This window comes from Myotis yumanensis, unplaced genomic scaffold, assembly GCF_028538775.1.
Source record: "Myotis yumanensis isolate MYYU_CA2020_CCGP unplaced genomic scaffold, mMyoYum1.0.hap1 SCAF_2, whole genome shotgun sequence".
NCBI lineage: Eukaryota > Metazoa > Chordata > Mammalia > Chiroptera > Vespertilionidae > Myotis > Myotis yumanensis.
Window position 1 is genome coordinate 20,924,711 of NW_027223753.1, and position 18,887 is coordinate 20,943,597.

At 41.5% G+C, this 18,887-nt stretch overlaps 1 protein-coding gene across 1 annotated transcript in view; it reads left to right on the plus strand.

The window, feature by feature from the left end:
- Positions 1–29: 29 nt before the first annotated feature.
- S100PBP (S100P binding protein) overlaps positions 30–18,887 on the plus strand; it is a 34,098-nt gene continuing 15,240 nt past the window's right edge. Inside the window, exons 1-5 of the mRNA XM_070404654.1 lie at positions 30–125; positions 8,654–8,770; positions 10,204–10,907; positions 11,949–12,031; positions 13,827–13,930. Coding sequence (XP_070260755.1) covers positions 10,206–10,907; positions 11,949–12,031; positions 13,827–13,930 — 889 coding nt within the window. The 5' untranslated portion in view covers positions 30–125; positions 8,654–8,770; positions 10,204–10,205. The remainder of the gene's footprint in view (positions 126–8,653; positions 8,771–10,203; positions 10,908–11,948; positions 12,032–13,826; positions 13,931–18,887) is intronic.

An 18,887-nucleotide genomic window follows, 5' to 3' on the forward strand; every position in this document is an offset into this window, starting at 1 on the left:
TTGCCCGCCCCCTGGCGCTGCCCGGGCTGCCTCGGGTGGGGGAGGTCGGGGAGAGGGGCGATAAAATGGCGCAGGGGGCGGAGTGAGGCGAGGTCTTCGCCAAGGCTTCGGCCTCGCTTCCGGAGGTGAAGTGCGGGAGGGGCGAGGGGGTCGGCACTCCCCGGCTGGGAGGAGGATGGGGGCGCCTGTTGCTTCTTCAGGGGACCACGTCCGCCGTCCGCCCCGTTGAGGGGTTGGGAGGCCCTCGCCCCGCCGGGAGAAGGGCTCGTTTTCGTCCCTGAGGTGATGGCGGCGGGAGGGGGGAGTGTCCCTGCCCCCATCTCCACGTCGGCGGGCTCTAGGTTCCCCTCACCCCGCTGAGGAAAAGGGAGGCTGCTTGGCGGCCTGAGGCGGGGGGCAACGTCGGTTCTCCCAGCCCAGCGGCGGTGGGGAGGGATGGAAACGTAGGCGGGTGGGCGCTGCCGCGACGCGGCTCCCCTACCCCACGGGGGAGGGTGTAGCGAGGGAGGTGACCGCGGTCTTTCTGCCGCGCCTGGCGGGTGGGGGAGGAGAGGGCGACCCGCCCCTCGGGAGAGCGGGGCCGAGGTCCCGCGGCGGGGCGGTGGGTCGCCTTCCCCCGGGGGAGGGCCGCGGGCGCTGGCCGGCCGGGCGGGCTGGCTCCGGGGGGAGGGGTGGGGATCGAGCCCGCGCTCCTCCCGCTTTCCGCGGGCGGCGGGAATTCTCGGTCTGGGAGGCGGGAGGCGGGAGGCGGGCCGTGCGCCGGCCTGGCCCGGGGCGATGCTTCGCGGAGGCTGAGACGACCGGAGGGAGCGCAGGGAGAGGGCGGGCGGACCCCCCTGAAGGGCGGGTTGGGCTCTGAGACCTGAGGCGACCCACCCGTTCCTCCGGGAGCCCCGAGGGCCGGCCTGGGCTCGCCGGGGGGGCCCGCAGAGGGGATGGCATGGCCCGCCTGCTGCCTCGCCCCGCTAGGTGGGCTCTGGTGCTTTTCTCCATCCAAGCCGCGGGTTGTGAGGGAATTCACAGAGAGAAGAGTAACTGAGTGAAAAGCTTACTCACCGAGCAGTGAGAGCTCGGGCCTGCCTCCGTGGGGACTGAGGTTTTTAAGGGCCGGGGAAGGTTCAGGTGGGGCCCTGGGCGGAGCTGCATCCGCGGGCGGTGCGGGCTGCTCTGCTCCTCGGGCAGGATGCGGCCATATCTAGACCAGACTCCGAGGTGGATGGAGCAGGGGTGGGAATTCACCTGGTTAGGTCAGCGGTGTCCGGTCTTAGCGGGGTCAGGGGTCACACCTGACCTCCAGTGTCTTGTGGATAGAGGCTCCAGCCTGTAGCAAGCCTGTCTACATTTTTTTTTTTTAAGAAACCTGTTGCTGCAGCTTAGACATTTGGCCTCCCGTGCCTATGGGAGGAGATTCCTGGGGCTCTTATCTAGTGAAATGTTACTTGGAGCAGATATTTCCAGCTCCGGGTTGTTTTTCTGTCCCACAGCTTGTTCAGTTACCTCAAAGGGAGTTGCACGATTCTTACAGATAATTTTAGTTCACTTTGATTTTGCTTAAATGGAGCGGTAAAACCTACCGAGTGCCTTTTGTGTAGCGTGCCTCACACAGGTTGCATCTGGGGACAGTTGGAAATCAAAGCTGAGTGAGGAAATCCTGTCCCTTGAAAGTAATCCTTGCCCTTGGCCATAGCTGTCACATTCAGCTTGGTAATGATCGGGTTTGAGAGCCTTGGAAGAGGGGTATGGGGTTGTGTCTGGTGTTGCCGTTTTAGTGGCCTGAATAAGAAAAGCTTTGTGCTGGAAGGCGGTAGGTTTCTTAGGTATGATAAAAATAGAAAGGGAGCCAGTTTCTGAGGTTAGAGAACAGCGAGGGCGGACGTGGTAAACTGAAGTGTGAAGAGGGGGTGGACAGGTGAGAGACATAGAAGGACAGAATAGGGTCACAGAAGGGATGGGGAGCAGAGGAATTAAGAGAGACTCGGGAGACGGGAAAAATATTCTTCCCTTAAAAATAAAGATCCGAATATTTTTGGTGGAGGTTACAAAGTAAGTGCCAAGAAAGGCAGGTGATGGTGGAATGGCAGACAGAAGTTCTAAGGCTGTCTTGTGGAACTTCACTTTAGAACTTCAGCTTTTTTTGAAATCCCCTCTGCTACAAATTCACTAAATATCAACTTTCATAAGTATAGAGCTTTATGTTGAGTGCTCCTAAACTTGCCCTCACTTGATCTTCATGATAATCTGTGTTCAAAGTTAAGAGTGAATAATTCCCATTTTTCGGATGAGTGTTCTCATCTGTTTTGAGGTTCAAACTTGAATTCTGAAGTTTCTGAATTTTAGTTCCTCTATACAAGGTACTTCATTATTAATTTACAGAATTTGCCTATTAGTTCAGATGTCCATACAGCCTCGTCTTTCATTTAGTGGCAAAATGGTTGAATTCTGGGTTACTATAGAAGAGATTAGAGCATACTGGATTAATTTCCTAACAAGCAAGGCCTAGGGGGAGTTCTTTACCAGTTTAGCACTCTTTTTTCCTATTATTCCTATGTTTCTCAAGATTTTGAAGAGTTCAGGGAGGTGATGAGGGTGGAGTGAAGTAATATCTATAAACTACTTATTTAGCTTTTATACTGTAGTATACTAAGTGCTTTATATTCATGATCTTATTTAATTCTTCCAACAATCCCATGTGGTAGTTTTATGTAGTCTTTTTACAGGAGAGGACATTCGAAACTTCAGAATGTAATCATTGTATCCCCACTGACTTCTAATTTTAAAATGTTTTTATTATTAAATATTTTAAGCATATGAAAAATATAGTAACGAATACCATTATACCCACCATCCAGCTTTATCTTTTTTAAATAATGTTTTTTAAAATAAATTTTTATTGATTTCAGAAAGGAAGGGAGCAGGAGAGAGAGAGAAACATCCATGATGAGAAAGAATCATTGATCGGCTGCCTCCTGCATGTCCCCTACTGAGCATTGAGCTCATAAACTGGGCATGTGCCTTTGACCAGAATTGAACCCAGGACCCTTCATTCCGAAGGCCAACGCTCTATCCACTGAGCCAAATCAGCCAGGGCCAGCTTTATATTATGTTGCCATGTTTGTTTTAGACTCTTTTTTTTTTTTTTTTTTTTTTTTAAGAAATAAAACATAGAATTGAAGCTCTTTTGTCCTCTTGCCCATTCCTCTTCCCTTCCCACAACCAGAGGTAACCACTATCCTGAATTTGGTGTTTCTTATTCTTTTGCATGTTTTTATAATTTAATGATATATGTATATGGTATTGTTTCTTTAACAAGTTGCAAGAAAAAAATGGGGATGCTATAGATTAAAACACAAGATGTATCAGTCCATTGCAATGTATGGACCTTATTTGGATACTGATTTTTTAAAATCTTTTAAAAATATATGACATAAAATAACTGGAAATCTGAACCAGATATTTTATGATAAGGAATTCTTGTTATTTACAGATGAAATGATGTAATGCCTGAGATTTGCTTCAAAATAATCTAGTAAATGGGGGAGTGGATGGGGTTAGATTAGCGATGGTTTGGTTGATGGTAGTTGTTGGGCCTGAGTGATGGTATGTGGAGTTCATTATGCTATTATGTTATTTTTGTATGTGTATTAAAATGAGTTAACTAAAATTATGAAGAGAATGATTTGTGCAGGTTAAAAATTATACTAGAGGCCCGATGCATGAAATTTGTGCATGGATAGGGTCCCTAGGCCTGGCCAGTGATCAGGGCCGATCTGTGGGGCAACTGGTGGGGCGATGACGGGGGTGGCGGCTGGGGGGGAGGGGGGGGAGGCTCCCACTGGCACCCTCCTTGGCTGGCCTGGCGCCGCCTGCTCGCTGGCTGGCCCCACCCCCCAATTGCCTTGCCTTGCTGCTGCCACCAGTCTCCTTCCTCTGTGGGGCGACCGGTGGTTCGATTGGGGGGTCCCTGCTGGCACCCACCTTGGCTGGCCTGGGGTCTGCTGGCTGGGGGCAGCTCCTGCATTGAGTGTCTGCCCTCTAGTGGTCAGTGCACGTCATAGTGACCAGTCCTTCCACTGGTCGATTTGCATATTAGGCTTTTATTATATAGGATGGTATTGTTTTGCATGCTTTTGCTCCCAGCCCTTTTGGAACATTCTATGAGAGAAGCTCAGAAGAGCCAACTTCGTGGCTCTGGATGTCGTATGGCATAAAAATTGATATTGTCAGTGGTTGTCAAGGATATTGGGCCTTTGTGTGCGCAGTAATGATTGTGTGTTTTTCCTGTGAGGTTTGGCTGCATTCAGGGATATTACTGATGTTCTTCCATTCAGCTGGGAAATCAAGGAAGTCTGTGATAATAAGGTGGCTTAAATTATTTTTTTCCACGGCACCAAAATCCTCATTAGTGTCCATATCTTTCATGTCTATAAAAAGGTGTAGTGAATTTAGAGGGCTCTGCCATTTGCTGACCAACCCTGGGCAAGTCTATTACAAAGGTGGTAGAAAAAACACACACAAGAAAAAACATTGCCTTTGGAAATAGACCTTAGTTTGGATCCTTGTTCTAGCATTCTTAGTTCCCTGTACTTGGTTGAGTTACTTTATGACTTTGAACTTTAGTTTTCCAACAGTGAAAATATATTGAACTCTTCATTTGGTCAAGCAGGTGCTGGGGGTAGGAGCTCAGAAAGGGCTTCTCAGAAATGTAGCTGCTTAACTCCAGTGTCTGTGATACTTGTGCTTGACAACTACAAACTTTATGTAAAAAAGAAATTTCCAAAAGTCAACTTTTCTTCTGCCTAAAGAAATAATGTTATAAAAACTCAGTCACTGGGCAGAGAAATTACTTTTCTCTTTATTGAGGAACCTGCTCCAGTGCCTGGAACTCTCACAACAGTTGTTGGTAAAATCAGAGAAAAAGTCTTAGCAGCTCTACGTTTATTTATTTATTTTTTTAATTAAAAAATATTTTTATTGATTTCAGAGAGGAAGGGAGAGGGAGAGATAGAAACATCAATGATGAGAGAGAATCATTGATCAGTAGCCTGCAACCTGGGCATGTGCCCTGACCGGGAATCGAACCATGACCTCCTAGTTCATAGATAGACACTCAACCTCTGAGTCACACAACAGAAACCGTAGTTTCTTTGATAAGACCTGTGTTATAGAATTGAGTTGAGGGTTAAATTAGAGCTGTAAATGTCTCTCAGTGTTTGATTTATAATAGGTACTTAATATTTCTTTCATTTCTGTCCCACCTCATTTCTAAGATAAGTTTAATTAGTTCCTTCTTCCTTTTATTTATTACCCCCTTAGTTTTATTATCTTAAGGTGTTCAACATAATGATTTGACATATGTACATATTGCCATATGATCTATATATATGCTAGGTGTACCAGTTAATAATGCGGATTTTATAATCAAAGAAAAGACTATAATTTCAAGAGAAACATCAAAAGTGTTTCATTCGAAGTAATGTCCATCGCTAGCTACACATTTCCCCCATTTTTCAGGTAATTTGTGGATACGTCCCAATGGAACTATTCTTATTTTGAAGCAAACCAGAGACCCAATTTTCCACTTCTTCGTACATTTTGAAGTGCTGCTCAGTGCGTGTGCCATTGATAGGAACAAGTAGTAATCTGAAGGAGCAAGGTCTGGTGAATATGGTGGGTGGGTTAATACTTCCCAGGCAAGATCTTTTAACGTGTCTTTAGTCGGTTTTGAAGTGTGTGATGGTGCGTCATCATGAAGCAAAATTACTTTGCCGTGTCTTCTGGCCATTTTACGATCAAAGGGTGGTTCAGATTGATTACTTGTTGTTGGTAGCGATCAGTATTAACGGTTTCACCTGGTTTTAGAAGCTCATAATACACCACACCTTCCTGATCCCACCAAATGCAGAGCATTGTCTTCTTTCCGAAGCGATTTGGCCTTGCAGCTGATGTTAATGGTTGACCTGGATCAACCCATGATTTTGTGCGTTTGGGATTCTCAAAATAAATCCACTTTTCATCGCCAGTCACAATTTAATGCCAAAAAGACTTCCTTTCGTGCCGTTGAAGCAACATTTTACTGATGACTTTTCGTTTTTCCATTTGTCTTTCATTCAGTTGATGTGGCACTCATCTTCCTTCCTTTTTTTTTTTTTTTTTTTTTTAAATATATTTTATTGATTTTTCACAGAGAGGAAGGAAGAGAGACAGAGAGAGTTAGAAACATCGATGAGAGAGAAACATTGACCAGCCGCCTCTTGCACATCCCCCACCGGGGATGTGCCCGCAACCCAGGTACATGCCCTTGACCGGAATCGAACCCGGGACCTCTCAGTCCGCAGGCCGACGCTCTATCCACTGAGCCAAACCGGTTTCGGCATCATCTTCCTTCCTTTAAAATCTTTCCCATTGCTTGTAAAGGATCGGAAATTGTTTGCTGAGCAACATTTAATCTTTCTGCAAGTTGTTTTTGAGTTTGACACACATCTTCATCCAATAATGCTTGTAATTGTTGGTCTTCAAACTTTTTCTGTTGACCTGGACGTTTTTTGTTTTTCACATCGAAATCATCACTTTTAAAGCATTTAAACCAGCGTTCACAAGTATCTTGAGATGGAACATGTTCACCATAAGCTTCCAGAAGCATATGATAACTTTCAGCAGCACTTTTCTTCAAAATAAAGTAATGAATTAAAACTTCCTGCAGATGCTCTTTTTTTGGCACGAAATTTGACATTTTTAAGCGTAAAAATATCTATGATGTTAACACCTTCAGCAAATTTGACATAAGTTTTGAAGCTTGTCAGTACAACAAAATAGCATACATATCAAATCGCATATATATCAACATATGTGTAATTCCATCTATTGAAAAAATCCACATTATTAACTGGTACACCTAGTAAAAGCCTAAACGACTGATGACTAGTCGTTATGATGTGCACTGACCACCAGGGGGCAGACGCTCAATGCAGGAGCTGTCCCCTGGTGTTCAGTGTGCTCCCATAGCAGGAGTGTTGCTCAGCTGATCGAAGGGCGCCTCTGGGGATTGGGACTGACTGGGCGCAAGCCTGCAGCAGGTGCAGCAGGGCCGGGATGAGCACGAGTGGCAGGCAGGAGCAGCAGGCAGTGTTGGATTGCGGGTTTTGGCCTGATGGCTGCAGGCCACGCTGAGGGATCCCATTGGTGCACAAACCCGTGCACAGGGCCTCTAATTATAAAATAAGTTTAGTTAACATCACCTCACATAGTTACAGTTTTTTCTTGTGATGAGAACTTTTAGGGTATATTCTCTTAGCAATTTTCAAGTATAAAATCAGTGTTGTTAATTATAATCACCATGCTGTGCATTACATAGGTCCCTTTTAATTCTGAAATTCTGAAATTCCTTCCCTTCTAACTCTTTCTCTGGTACTTTATTGTCCATACCATTTTACATTTTTTCATAGTAGTGTGTAATTTTAAATGTTGTCTCCCTGACAAGATTATACATTCTTTGAGTGTAGAAGTCATATCTTTATTTCTTAGAAATTTTATAGAGACATATTATCTAGCTCAGTGCTGTGTGATGATAGTAACTCAGAAAATGTTTTCTGTAAGAATGTATGAACTAAAGCTAAAATTCCAGGTGTGGTTTGGAGGGAAGTGGGGTAGGCAAAATTCACAGTAAAAAGGCTATCATAAATTTCCCAGATTATTGAGTTTAGTGTTTAATTATTTCTTATAGCGTTTCAGATTGTTTATATGAAATATGTAAAATATTAGCTTTCTCTCATTTTCCCCATTAGAAAATAATTATAGATCAAATTCATCATTAGCTGTTTAAAAACTAGGTTTTAGTTAAACTAGTAATATATATTCAGGTGGAAAAGTAAAATGATATCAAAATCTCCTCTTGACCTCTCTCAATCAGGTTATAGCAGTCATCAAATTTGTTTACATTTTTTTCTATTTTTGCATCTATGTATCTATTGAAATGAGACTTTTGTATGTGTGGTCATGAGTAACTTTTAGATCTTGGTGGAATCTTAGACATTGCCTGGTCCCCTTTTCCATCCCTTCCCCGTTTTATAAATGAGAAAACAAGTTCAAATGGTTAAGTGGTTTGCCTAAATTATTATAACTGGTTAGTGACAGAACCAGGACTATAACCCAGGTTTTTAGACTCCTAATCCAGGATTCATCCTACTAGAGCAGCGGTTCTCAACCTGTGGGTCGCGACCCCTTTGGGGGTCGAACGACCCTTTCACAGGGATCGCCTAAGACCATCGGAAAACACATATAATTACATATTGTTTTTGTGATTAATCACTATGCTTTAATTATGTTCAATTTGTAACAATGAAATTGGGGGTCACCACAATGTGAGGAATTAAAGGGTTGTGGCATTAGGAAGGTTGAGAACCACTGTACTAGAACATATAAATGATATCCTTAAGAAAGTACAAATTGTTGGAACAAAACTAGTTCTTTAGTTGCATAATTTTTCCTCTAAAGGTTTTTCTTTTATGTTTTGACTCAAAATTTAACTTTCTGGTATTAAAAAAAATCAAGATGAAAATTAATAGATGGAGCACCTTAAAAGCATAATACAGTTGACTTTGTAATTAGCAGAGTTGAAAGTGATGAGAAGATCCTCTAATTTTCTTTGTACCTTCAGGAAGGTGGGAGTCAATCATTTTGACAAGTCTCCTGAAAGGAACAGCTAGCAGGAGCTGAAACCTTTTTCCATTTGGTCTTGTGGCAAAGGCAGAGATCACGCCAGCAGCTCCACACAGTATGGAAGACAATTCTTATATTCTTAATTAAAAAACTTTTTTTTGAAAGTAATATGTTTGTTTTCTAAAAAGTGTAAACTATGAAAATCCAAACATTTTACATATTATATTTGTATTGTTTGTATATTGTGGATATTATTCAATGATAGTATATACAGATCGCATTGTATTTTTAAATACAGTAGTCCCCACTTGTCCGCAGGGGATATGTTCCAAAACCTCCAGTAGATGCCTGAAACTGCAGGTAGTACTGAATCTTATATATACTATATTTCTTCCTATATATGCATACATTGTCACTTAATGGGAAGTACTTTACAGCTTCTCTTTGGCATATATGAATTGCCAGCATTTCTACTCTTGCTCCTTGGGGCCATTATTAAATAAAATAAGGGTTATTTGAACATAAGCACTGAAATACCATGACAGTCCTTCCAATAACCTACTAAGTGACTAATGAACGGTAGCATAAAGAATGTGGATATGCTGGACAAAGGTATAATTCACTTTCTGGACAGGACAGAGTAGGAAGGTAGGAGGTTTCATCACACTACTCAAAACTTAAGAATTATTTCGGGCCCTAACTAGTTTGGCACAGAGGATAGAGCATTGGCCTATGGACTAAAGGGTCCCAGGTTTGGTTCCAGTCAAGGGCACGTGCCCAGGTTACGGGCTCAACTCCCAGTAGGGGGTGTGCAGGAGGCAGCCGATCAATGATTCTCTCTTATCATTGATGTTTCTATCTCACTCTCCCTCTCCTTTTCTCTCTGAAATCAATAAAAATATATTTTAACAAAAACAATTATTTCGGGAAGTTTCAATTTAATAATTTAGAACCTCAATTGACCTCGTGTCTGAAACTGGGTAACTGCAACTGTGGAAAGCAAAACTGCAGATAAGGGGAGACTACTGTAGTTTAAAATATCCATAGCATGAATAAACCATGATTTTACTTAACTGATCTCCTGGTGATGGGCATGTAGATTGTTCAATATTTAGCTATTTTGAGTAATGCTGCTTTGGATATCCTTATAAATGTATCCATGTGCATTTGTATAGGTATTTCTGTAGAATAAACTTCCAGAAGTGAAATATCTGGGTAAATTGGTATTGCCAAGATACTATCCACAAAATATTGTGCTGACTTACACTCTCACTGACAGAGTATGAGAGTGCTTTTTTGCACATCCACACTAACCTAGATTATTATGTCTTAATTTTTACCATATTTATAGGGAAAAAAGTATCTCATCGTTCTAATATGTATTTCCATGATTCTGATAAAGTTAAATATCTTAAAATTGTTTTCCATATTACAAGTCACAGTGTAAAGAATTTGAAATGTTAGGATACTACCACTCTATAGAGCAGATTGGAGTTGGTATGAAGAGTATTTCCTGTTCCTCAGTGAACCTGCCTCTTATTTCTCCAGATATGATGTGCCCATTGGTGCCCTCTAGGGGTTCCTTGGATGAGGATGTATTGGATGACTCCTTGCTGGACCTGAGTGAAGGAGAAGAAGATGATGGCCATTTCAGCTTCACAGAGGAAGAGATAGAGAAGTACTTAAGGGATGATGATCTATCAGATGAGGATGAGGAAAATTCATTGGACAGCCGTGGACCAGTAGCTGAGACTCCTGGCCTCTTCAAATTACCTCAGAGTACATTAGTTGGTCAGGGACCAACTCCTGCAAAACCATTAAACAGACCCTTTGCACTAGAAAAGAATCTTGTAAAATTAACAGTTGTTGCACCATTTAATCCAACAGCTTGTGATGTTGTGCTTAAGGACAAGACTGATACACCCAAAGATATTGAAAAACGCTCCTCCCTTGGAGAAGGGATGAGAGAAGATGGTCTTAGCCCAAAAAAGAGCAAACTTTGCACTAATTCTGAAGGGATCATCCCCAATAACTCTTCCTGGGATGGGCCCTCGCTCCCTTCTCCTTCAAGTAATAACTTTCAACAAACTGTCCGTGAAAAAAGTATGCCTGATAGTAAGAAACCTATACCTGTAATCACTCAGATCTTGGACCATTCAGAGACTCCTCATTTAGGTTCATCCTGGAGAAATGGATCACATAAATCAAGTTGTGAAATGAAGTTTCCAGTTGTTTCCAGTTCATCAAACAAAGTAAGTATATTTTTTCAAGATGAAGAGAAAAATAAAATGATTTTCATTCAGAAGCTGTATAGCAGCAGCAGAGCTTTGTATTCAGACAAATTGGGGTTTGAATCCTGTCTAGCACCATGACCTTGGACAGATTATGTAGCCTCTCTGTTCCCTCACATTTCTTTTTATTTTTTATATTTTTATTGATTTCAGAGAAGAAGGGATAGAAACATCAATGATGAGAGAGACTCATTGATTGGCTGCCTCCTGCACGCCCCACACTGGGGATTGAGCCCGCAACCCTGGCATGTGCCCTTACCAGGAATCGAACCATGACTAACTGGTTCATAGGTCAACGCTCAACCACCGAGCCACAATGGCTGAGCCCTCACATTTCTTATTTAAAAATTGGAGTAAATAATATTTCATGGTAGAGTAAAGGGTAATTGTGTATTTGCAGTGACATTCATGATATCAAATTACCATTTATTAGATAATTACTAAGTTGATGATTATTTTAGTATTATTTTTCCTTTGGGCTTCAGCCTAAGTCTCAATCTTTTGTTATCTATAATAATAAAAGTGTAATATGCTAATTAGACCAGACGTCCTTCCAATCGAAGCTGGGGCTGCTAGGGAAGCCCGGGTCCTGGGTGCCAGAGGGAAGCCAGTGCCAGCAGCCGGGGGAAGGAAGGCCTGCTCTTGCATGAATTTCGTGCATCGGGCCTCTAGGATTGCTATATTAAATATAGTACCAGCTCTGAGTCAGCCTCTGAAGAGCTGAAAAATCTGGGGCAATTTACTTAACCTCTTTGAGCCTGATTCCCTTTCTTCCAAATGGGTTTAATAATCCCTGCTGCTTAGGGTTCTAAGCCTCCCCCCACTTTAAGATTGCAGTCACTATCTCATTTAAAGCAGCTATTATAGTGCCTGGTACACAGTGGGATACGGATATGCCTCTGAGGCCTTTAGTTCAAGAGTATTTCCATGCACGGTATACTGTCATTTTCTTGTTACTAAGAACCATCTTTCCTTCTGCATTTCTTTTGCTCTGAAAAAAAGGATGTTCTTGACAAGGATTCTGGGAAGCTGAAAGTTCCTGAGAGAATAGGCAAAGTCATTCCCGTCCTGCAAGCCAAAACAAGGTAACCCCATAGAATGAGAGGGCAATATGCAAATTAACCATCACTCCATCACAAAGATGGTGGTGCCCATAGCCACATGATGGAAGCGCCCATTCCTGAGTCCCCCATTCCGAGGGGTGGGGAGGGCTGAGAGTGGGCAGCGTGAGCGGCCTGGCGGAATGCTTGCTTTACTGCTGTGGTGATGAGGCAAGTGTTCCACCCCAGCTGCGGAGGGCCTCTGGGCAGCAGGCATGGAGTGGCCAGGGGCGGTGGGGAATGCTTGCGTCGTCGCCCCAGTGACGAGGCAAGTGTTCTGTGCCCATCCACAGATGGGCCTCTGGGCCACAGAGAGCCTCTGGGCAGCGGGCGCAGAGCGGCCAGGCCCCACAGAGAGCTACTGGCACACGGATTCGTGCGCAAGGCTACTAGTAGTGTAATGAAATATTCTGGTTTCTTCCTCAGTTTCCCTGTAGTATGGAAAAAACCCTGAGTAAGCATACTTAAAGTTCTAGCACCATATATTAGTGTGACGTTGGGCAAGTCAATCTCTGACTCATTTTGTCAATAAAATGAGGCCAATGATGCCTTCTCCACTACGTCACAGGATAATTTTGAAGAATAAAAAAAGACATATTAGTGAAAGTACTTTATAAATGTAAGATTTCTTTTCCTGTGTATGGGCAAGTCTGGTCACAGATATGGTAGGAGGTTAGAATAATTTTTAGCAAAAATGTTAAAATATAACTGTAGAAAATCATTTAGTCATACAACTCTCTTGGGGAAAAATTCTTATAGAGGTTGCAGATTTGGGTCACCTTTTCTTTTTCAATCTATGCTTTTGTTGCCAGGAGATGGCAGTGTCTCCACATGGGCCTTTTTAATTAGCAAAGCTGTTCTTTAGGTTGGGTCACATTGGCTTCCTTACAATGATATTTTTAAAAAATATATATTTTATTGGTTTTTCACAGAGAGGAAGGGAGAGGGATAGAGAATTAGAAACATCGATGAGAGAGAAATATCGATCAGCTGCCTCCTGCACACTCCCTACTGGGGATGTGCCCGCAACCAAGGTACATGCCCTTCACTGGAATCGAACCTGGGACCATTGAGTCCTCAGGCTGATGCTCTATCCACTGAGCCAAACCAGTTAGGGCCTTACAATGATATTTTAAAAAATTTTGACTATACAGGTATTCTGCTTTTGAAATTTTAAAATATTAAAAATAAGGCTTAAGTCCCTTCTCTGTTTTTTTTTCTTTTGTTTGCATAATTTGAGGGAAACATTGTTAATTGCTCATAATGGAAATTATACCAAAGAATATAAGTCAGGCTTCTTGGAACAGTAATAAGTTGACTATGGCAATATTCTCATCTACAGACTCCTCAGTATAGTGCAGTCAGTATGAGTAAGGGCCAGACGTTGTTCTTGCCAAGGTCACCAATTTTCTAATTGCCAGATCCAGCTGGTTCTTTTCTGTGTTTATCACATTCAGTTTTTTGTGGCTCTATGAAGTTAGCTATTTCCTGACTAACCTTGAATTACTCAACAAATGCTTTTTTTCCTAGGGACTAAGTTGTCTTCACTTTCCTATGCTTGTTAACAGGAGGTTGTTAACCTCCTCTTCTTTTTTCTCTCAGCTCCATACTTGATTTCAGCTTTGTATGACTAACACTATCTTATGTCACTGAGTCTTAGAGTATTTTGCCTCTGAAATTTAGTTGTTCTAATTGATCAGTAGTATATATCTTCTGTCAATAAAACACTATACTCATAATTCTAATGGACTGTTTTTCCTCCTGGTTTGCTTTGTTCCAGGACTAATGTTTCGACGTTTTCACAATCAGATCTAGAACGGAAGAAGCAAACTTACGTCAGGAGTGTTTTTGCTCATATAAAAGACTCAGTGGATTCTAACCAAGGTAACATGGTAACCAAAAATGGCATGTACAGATGTGATGGCACTGTTTTTCCAGTATAATATCACTTAATTTTCTTAGATTGGTGAGAAAGATAACTTCCTTACCCCAAAATTTTCACTTCAGGGGATGCCTAATCAGATAATCCTGAAAGTGGCTGAGCTAACCTTAACGAGGGCTCCAAAGAGACTCATACCAGTACATGAAAAGTACGTTCCCCATGTTTGAGGGGTATAACCAGACCTATACCTTTTTGCCAGGGATTTGTTTTTTGTCTGAAAAACAGTAGAAGTGGATGACCAGGCACTGCTTAGTAATCATTGATTTTTATTTGGAATTATTTTCCTATTGTCTTTAGCATTTAAACGTAAAAAAGCAGGCATTTCAAATTACATCCTGCATCATGCCATCTGAATAAAAACTCTTGAAAGACTCTGACTACCTTCCCGACCCTTCAAGCTGAGTCATCCCTAGTTAAAACCTATTTGCAAACCAAAATGGCTAGACTTTTTCTTTACCCCCATTCATCCTGAACTATTGGCTGATGGGAAAAAACTCCTAAAGGGAAACTGGGCTGTACTGAAGGTGCAGAAGTTAGAGAGATACTTACAAAATAATTCCTTCTCAGAAAAGATCCATATTTTGTCATCTTTGTGTCTTTCCCTATTTAGCAAACCTATCTCGAGTACTTTCAGTGGTGCTAATTTTGAAGATTAGGGATCGTAAACTTTTTTTTTAAATATGTTTTTTTATTGATTTTTTACAGAGAGGAAGGGAGAGAGAGAGTTAGAAACATCGATCAGCTGCCTCCTGCACATCTCCTACTGGGGGATGTGCTCGCAACCCAGGTACATGCCCTTGACCGGAATCAAACCTGGGACCTTTCAGTCCGCAAGCCGACGCTCTATCCACTGAGCCAAACCGGTTTTGGCAGGGATCGTAAACTTAAAGAGAAGTGAGGTAGAGTCTTAGCCCTCTGGGAATTAATAGCCTAGAGAAGAAAAAGATAATTACATTGCAATATTGATTAGTGCTGTAATATAATTATGTATAAAGTGCAGTAGGAGCAAGGAAAGAGCCCTTCTGTTTGTGTTTGGGGAGAGTGGAAGATGGGAGAAGGAGGATGCTCTAGGTAGGCTCTACAGAGAAGATAATTAGTTCAGTTACTCTAAGATCACTATAGAGGGTTTTAGAAGAATTTTTGGCCAAAGATCAGAGGGAGTCTCCCCTCTCTTTGACAAATCTTGAATAATTAGTGAGTTTTTCTTTTTTTGTTTTATAAGGCTATGAGTGAAAGGTTTAGAACTGTTGAGACATCAGTCAAAAGAATTTTTTATTCCAGGTCATTTTATTTTATTTATTTATTTGTTTATTTATGTTAATACTCACTAGAGCAGTGGTTCTCAACCTTGGCTGCACATTAGAATCACCTGGGAATCTTTTTAAAATCCTGATTTCTGGGCCTCATCCTCCAGAAATTCTGTTTCTTGGTTACTAATGTTGTGGCCTCACCCCATAACAAAGAAACAGAATTTCTGGAGGATGAGGCCCAGAAATCAGGATTTTAAAAAGATTCCCAGGTGATTCTAATGTGCAGCCAAGGTTGAGAACCACTGCACTAGAGGATATTTTTTCCACTGATTTTGAGAGAAAATGGAAGGGGAAGAGGGAGAAACATCCATGAGAGAGAGAGACATTGATTGGTTGCCTCCTGCACGTGTCCCAACCAAGGCCGGGGATCAAAGCTGCAACCCAGGTACCTACCCTTTTTTTTTTTTTTTTTTTTTTTTTTTTTAATATATTTTATTGATTTTTCACAGAGAGGAAGGGAGAGAGATAGAGTCAGAAACATCGATGAGAGAGAAACATCGATCAGCTGCCTCCTGCACATCCCCCACCGGGGATGTGCCCGCAACCCAGGCACATGCCCTTGACCGGAATCGAACCCGGGACCTCTCAGTCCGCAGGCTGACGCTCCATCCACTGAGCCAAACCGGCTTCGGCCCAGGTACCTACCCTTGATCAATAATCGAACCCACCACCCTTAGATGCATGGGCCAATGCTCTAACCATTGAGAAACACCAGCCAGGGCCAGGGCCTTCTATTTTTTACTCAAAGAATTTATTAAACAATCAAATACTACTCATACTGATTGCTAAGCCCTTTGGTTTGTGAGATCCCTTTACTTGAACTATTTTAAAGGTCTGATGGAACTAGGGCCACTTCCGCGCGCGCACGCGCGCGCGCACACACACACAAAGTCACTGGAGGGGCAGATTAAAAGAAGTTTGTCTATATAGTCAGCCTCTGTGGAAGAGGCTTGATCATTGTTTTGTTTTGTTTTTTAAATCTATTTTTATTGATTTCAGAGAGGAAGGGAGAGGGAGAGAAAGATAGAAACATCAATGATGAGAGAGAATCATTGATTGGCTGCCTCCTGCACACTCCCACTGGGGATTGAGCTAACAACCTAGGCATGTGCCCTTGAATCAAACCCAGGACCCTTCAGTCTGCAGGCCAACGTTCTATCCACTGAGCCAAACCGGCTAGGGCATTGATCATCGTTTTTTCTTTCATGAGGTGACTTACTTTCTTTTATATACTAGATAGTTGGCACTGATATATCCAGTTATACAGTTTTCTTTCTCAGTTGGGGCATTTAAAAAAAATTTCACAAGAAAAGCAATAAGCAACTGCTTATTTTATAGCATCTTTTCTAATCTCTTCCCCCATTCAGCAGTCCCTCTCCCATTTTATCACAACAATCTATATCCAATAAGAAACAGCTAGAATAGCCCTAGCCAGTTTTGTTCAGTGGATAGAGGGTCAGCCTGTGGACTGAAGAGTCCCAGGTTCCATTCTGGTCAAGGGCATATGCTCAGGTTGCCGGCTCAATCCCCGGTAGAGGGCGTACAGGAGGCAGCCAATCAGTGATTCTCATCATTGATGTTTCTCTCCCTCTCCCTTCCTCTTTGAAATCAATAAAAATATATTAAAAAGAAAAACAGCTAGAATAACTGGTATAGAGGAGAGGCAGAATATTTTAGTAGTTGGGGGAATAAAGTCTAGTCTAAAGTTAATTTCTGGGTTCGTATCTAGCACCATTATTTACAGGCTGTGTGACTTTGAACCAGTAAAAGCTCCGTTTTCTCATTTATAAAATGGGGATAATAACGAAGCTTATTTAGCTTATGTGAAAATTACTTTTTTTAAAAAATATTTTTTATTGATTTCAGAGAGGAAGGGAGAGGGAGGGAGAAATAGAAGCATTAATGATGAGAGAGAATCATTGATTCGCTGCCTCCTGCACGCCCCACACTGGGGTTTAAGCCCACAACCTGGGCATGTATCCTGACCAGGAATCAATCCTTGACCTCCTAGTTCAGTGATGGCAAACCTATGACACGCGTGTCAGGTGACATGCGAACTCATTTTTTTGCTTGATTTTTCTTTGTTAAATGGAATTTAAATATATAAAATAAATATCAAAAATATAAATCTTTGTTTTACTATGGTTGCAAATATCAAAAAATTTCTATATGTGATATGGCACTAGAGTTAAGATAGGGTTTTTCAAAATGCTGACACGCCGAGCTCAAAAGGTTCGCCATAACTGTCCTAGTTCAAAGATTGATGCTCAACCACTGAGCCTTGCCAGTTGGGCTCATTTTATCAATAATGTATATATTATTGATACAGGATATAATATAATTCATTCTTTAACTCCATTATTGTAATGTAGGTCTAATCTCTCTTTAGTTTAGTGCCACCTAGTTCTTCAATAGCATTTACAAAGAAGTGCCAACCACTATGAAATCCCAGCTAATGGAAAACTTTGTATGAAATAAGTTCTGAGTAGAAAAGGACCATTAAGATCTTCTCTTTAATCTCCTAACACATAATTCTGTTTTCTGTATCTTTGCCAAGTGACCATTCAGCCTTTGCTTAGAGTTCTAATAATGCAAAACTCATTACCTCATGAAACAGGCCGTTCATTGATTAGAAAATTGTTAGAAAGTTATTCCTTACATTGAGCCAAACTCTGCCTTCCTGTAATTTCCAGTGGTAGTTCCTAGCCCTGCCCTCTGGGATCACAAAAAATAACTGCTCTCTTCCATTTACGTAATGTATTTTAAGGATCTTTGCCTGTTAAATATCTCAAATTAAGATTTTTAATGGTTACAAAGTATAACTTGTTATTCCATCTTGGGTAATTAGGTTGTGTTTATTTTCATTAGCAATGCTGCAGTGAACATTCTGGTCAAGAAATGTTTATGTACAGCTCTTATATCTATAGGACGAATGCATAGAAGTGGAATTGCTGGGTAAAGTGCATAAACATTTTTTAAAACTTTTGATGCATGTTACCAGATTTTCCTGCCCTCCCCAATTGTATTTTATTTTACTGTCACCAATTTGATAGGTAAATTTCAATAAATTTTCTTGTAATACTTAGCTTGAACACTTTTCTTATGTTTATTGGCGATTTATATCTAATCATAATTTTTTTTGAGTCATTTATTGCAAAGTTCAAGCTGAGAGCTGTGAATTTACTACATCCATTTAAAGTAAATAACTTATATGAAATACAGATCTGGCATAGATATAAGATGTGAAAATCAAAATTAATGTCTTGAACCTATATATTTCATTTGCTCACAAACTTGCACACACTAATATTCTGCAAAGAGGACAACTACAGCAAAAGAAAAACTTCCCTTTTGCAAATAAGACCAAAAGCATCCCTCCAAAGAGGACAAAATTAATCATAATTTCTTAAAATCATCTAGTATTTATACTGTATTCCAATTTCCTTGTTTTTCCAAAACGCCTCTTGTAAATTATTAAAACGGGATCTAATTAAGGTTTAACTGTTGTCCGGAACCATGTGCACTGCAATATACTGGGCAGGCTTGCAGGTTGCCTGCGCCAGCTGCCAGGTGAGCTCAGAGAGGAGCC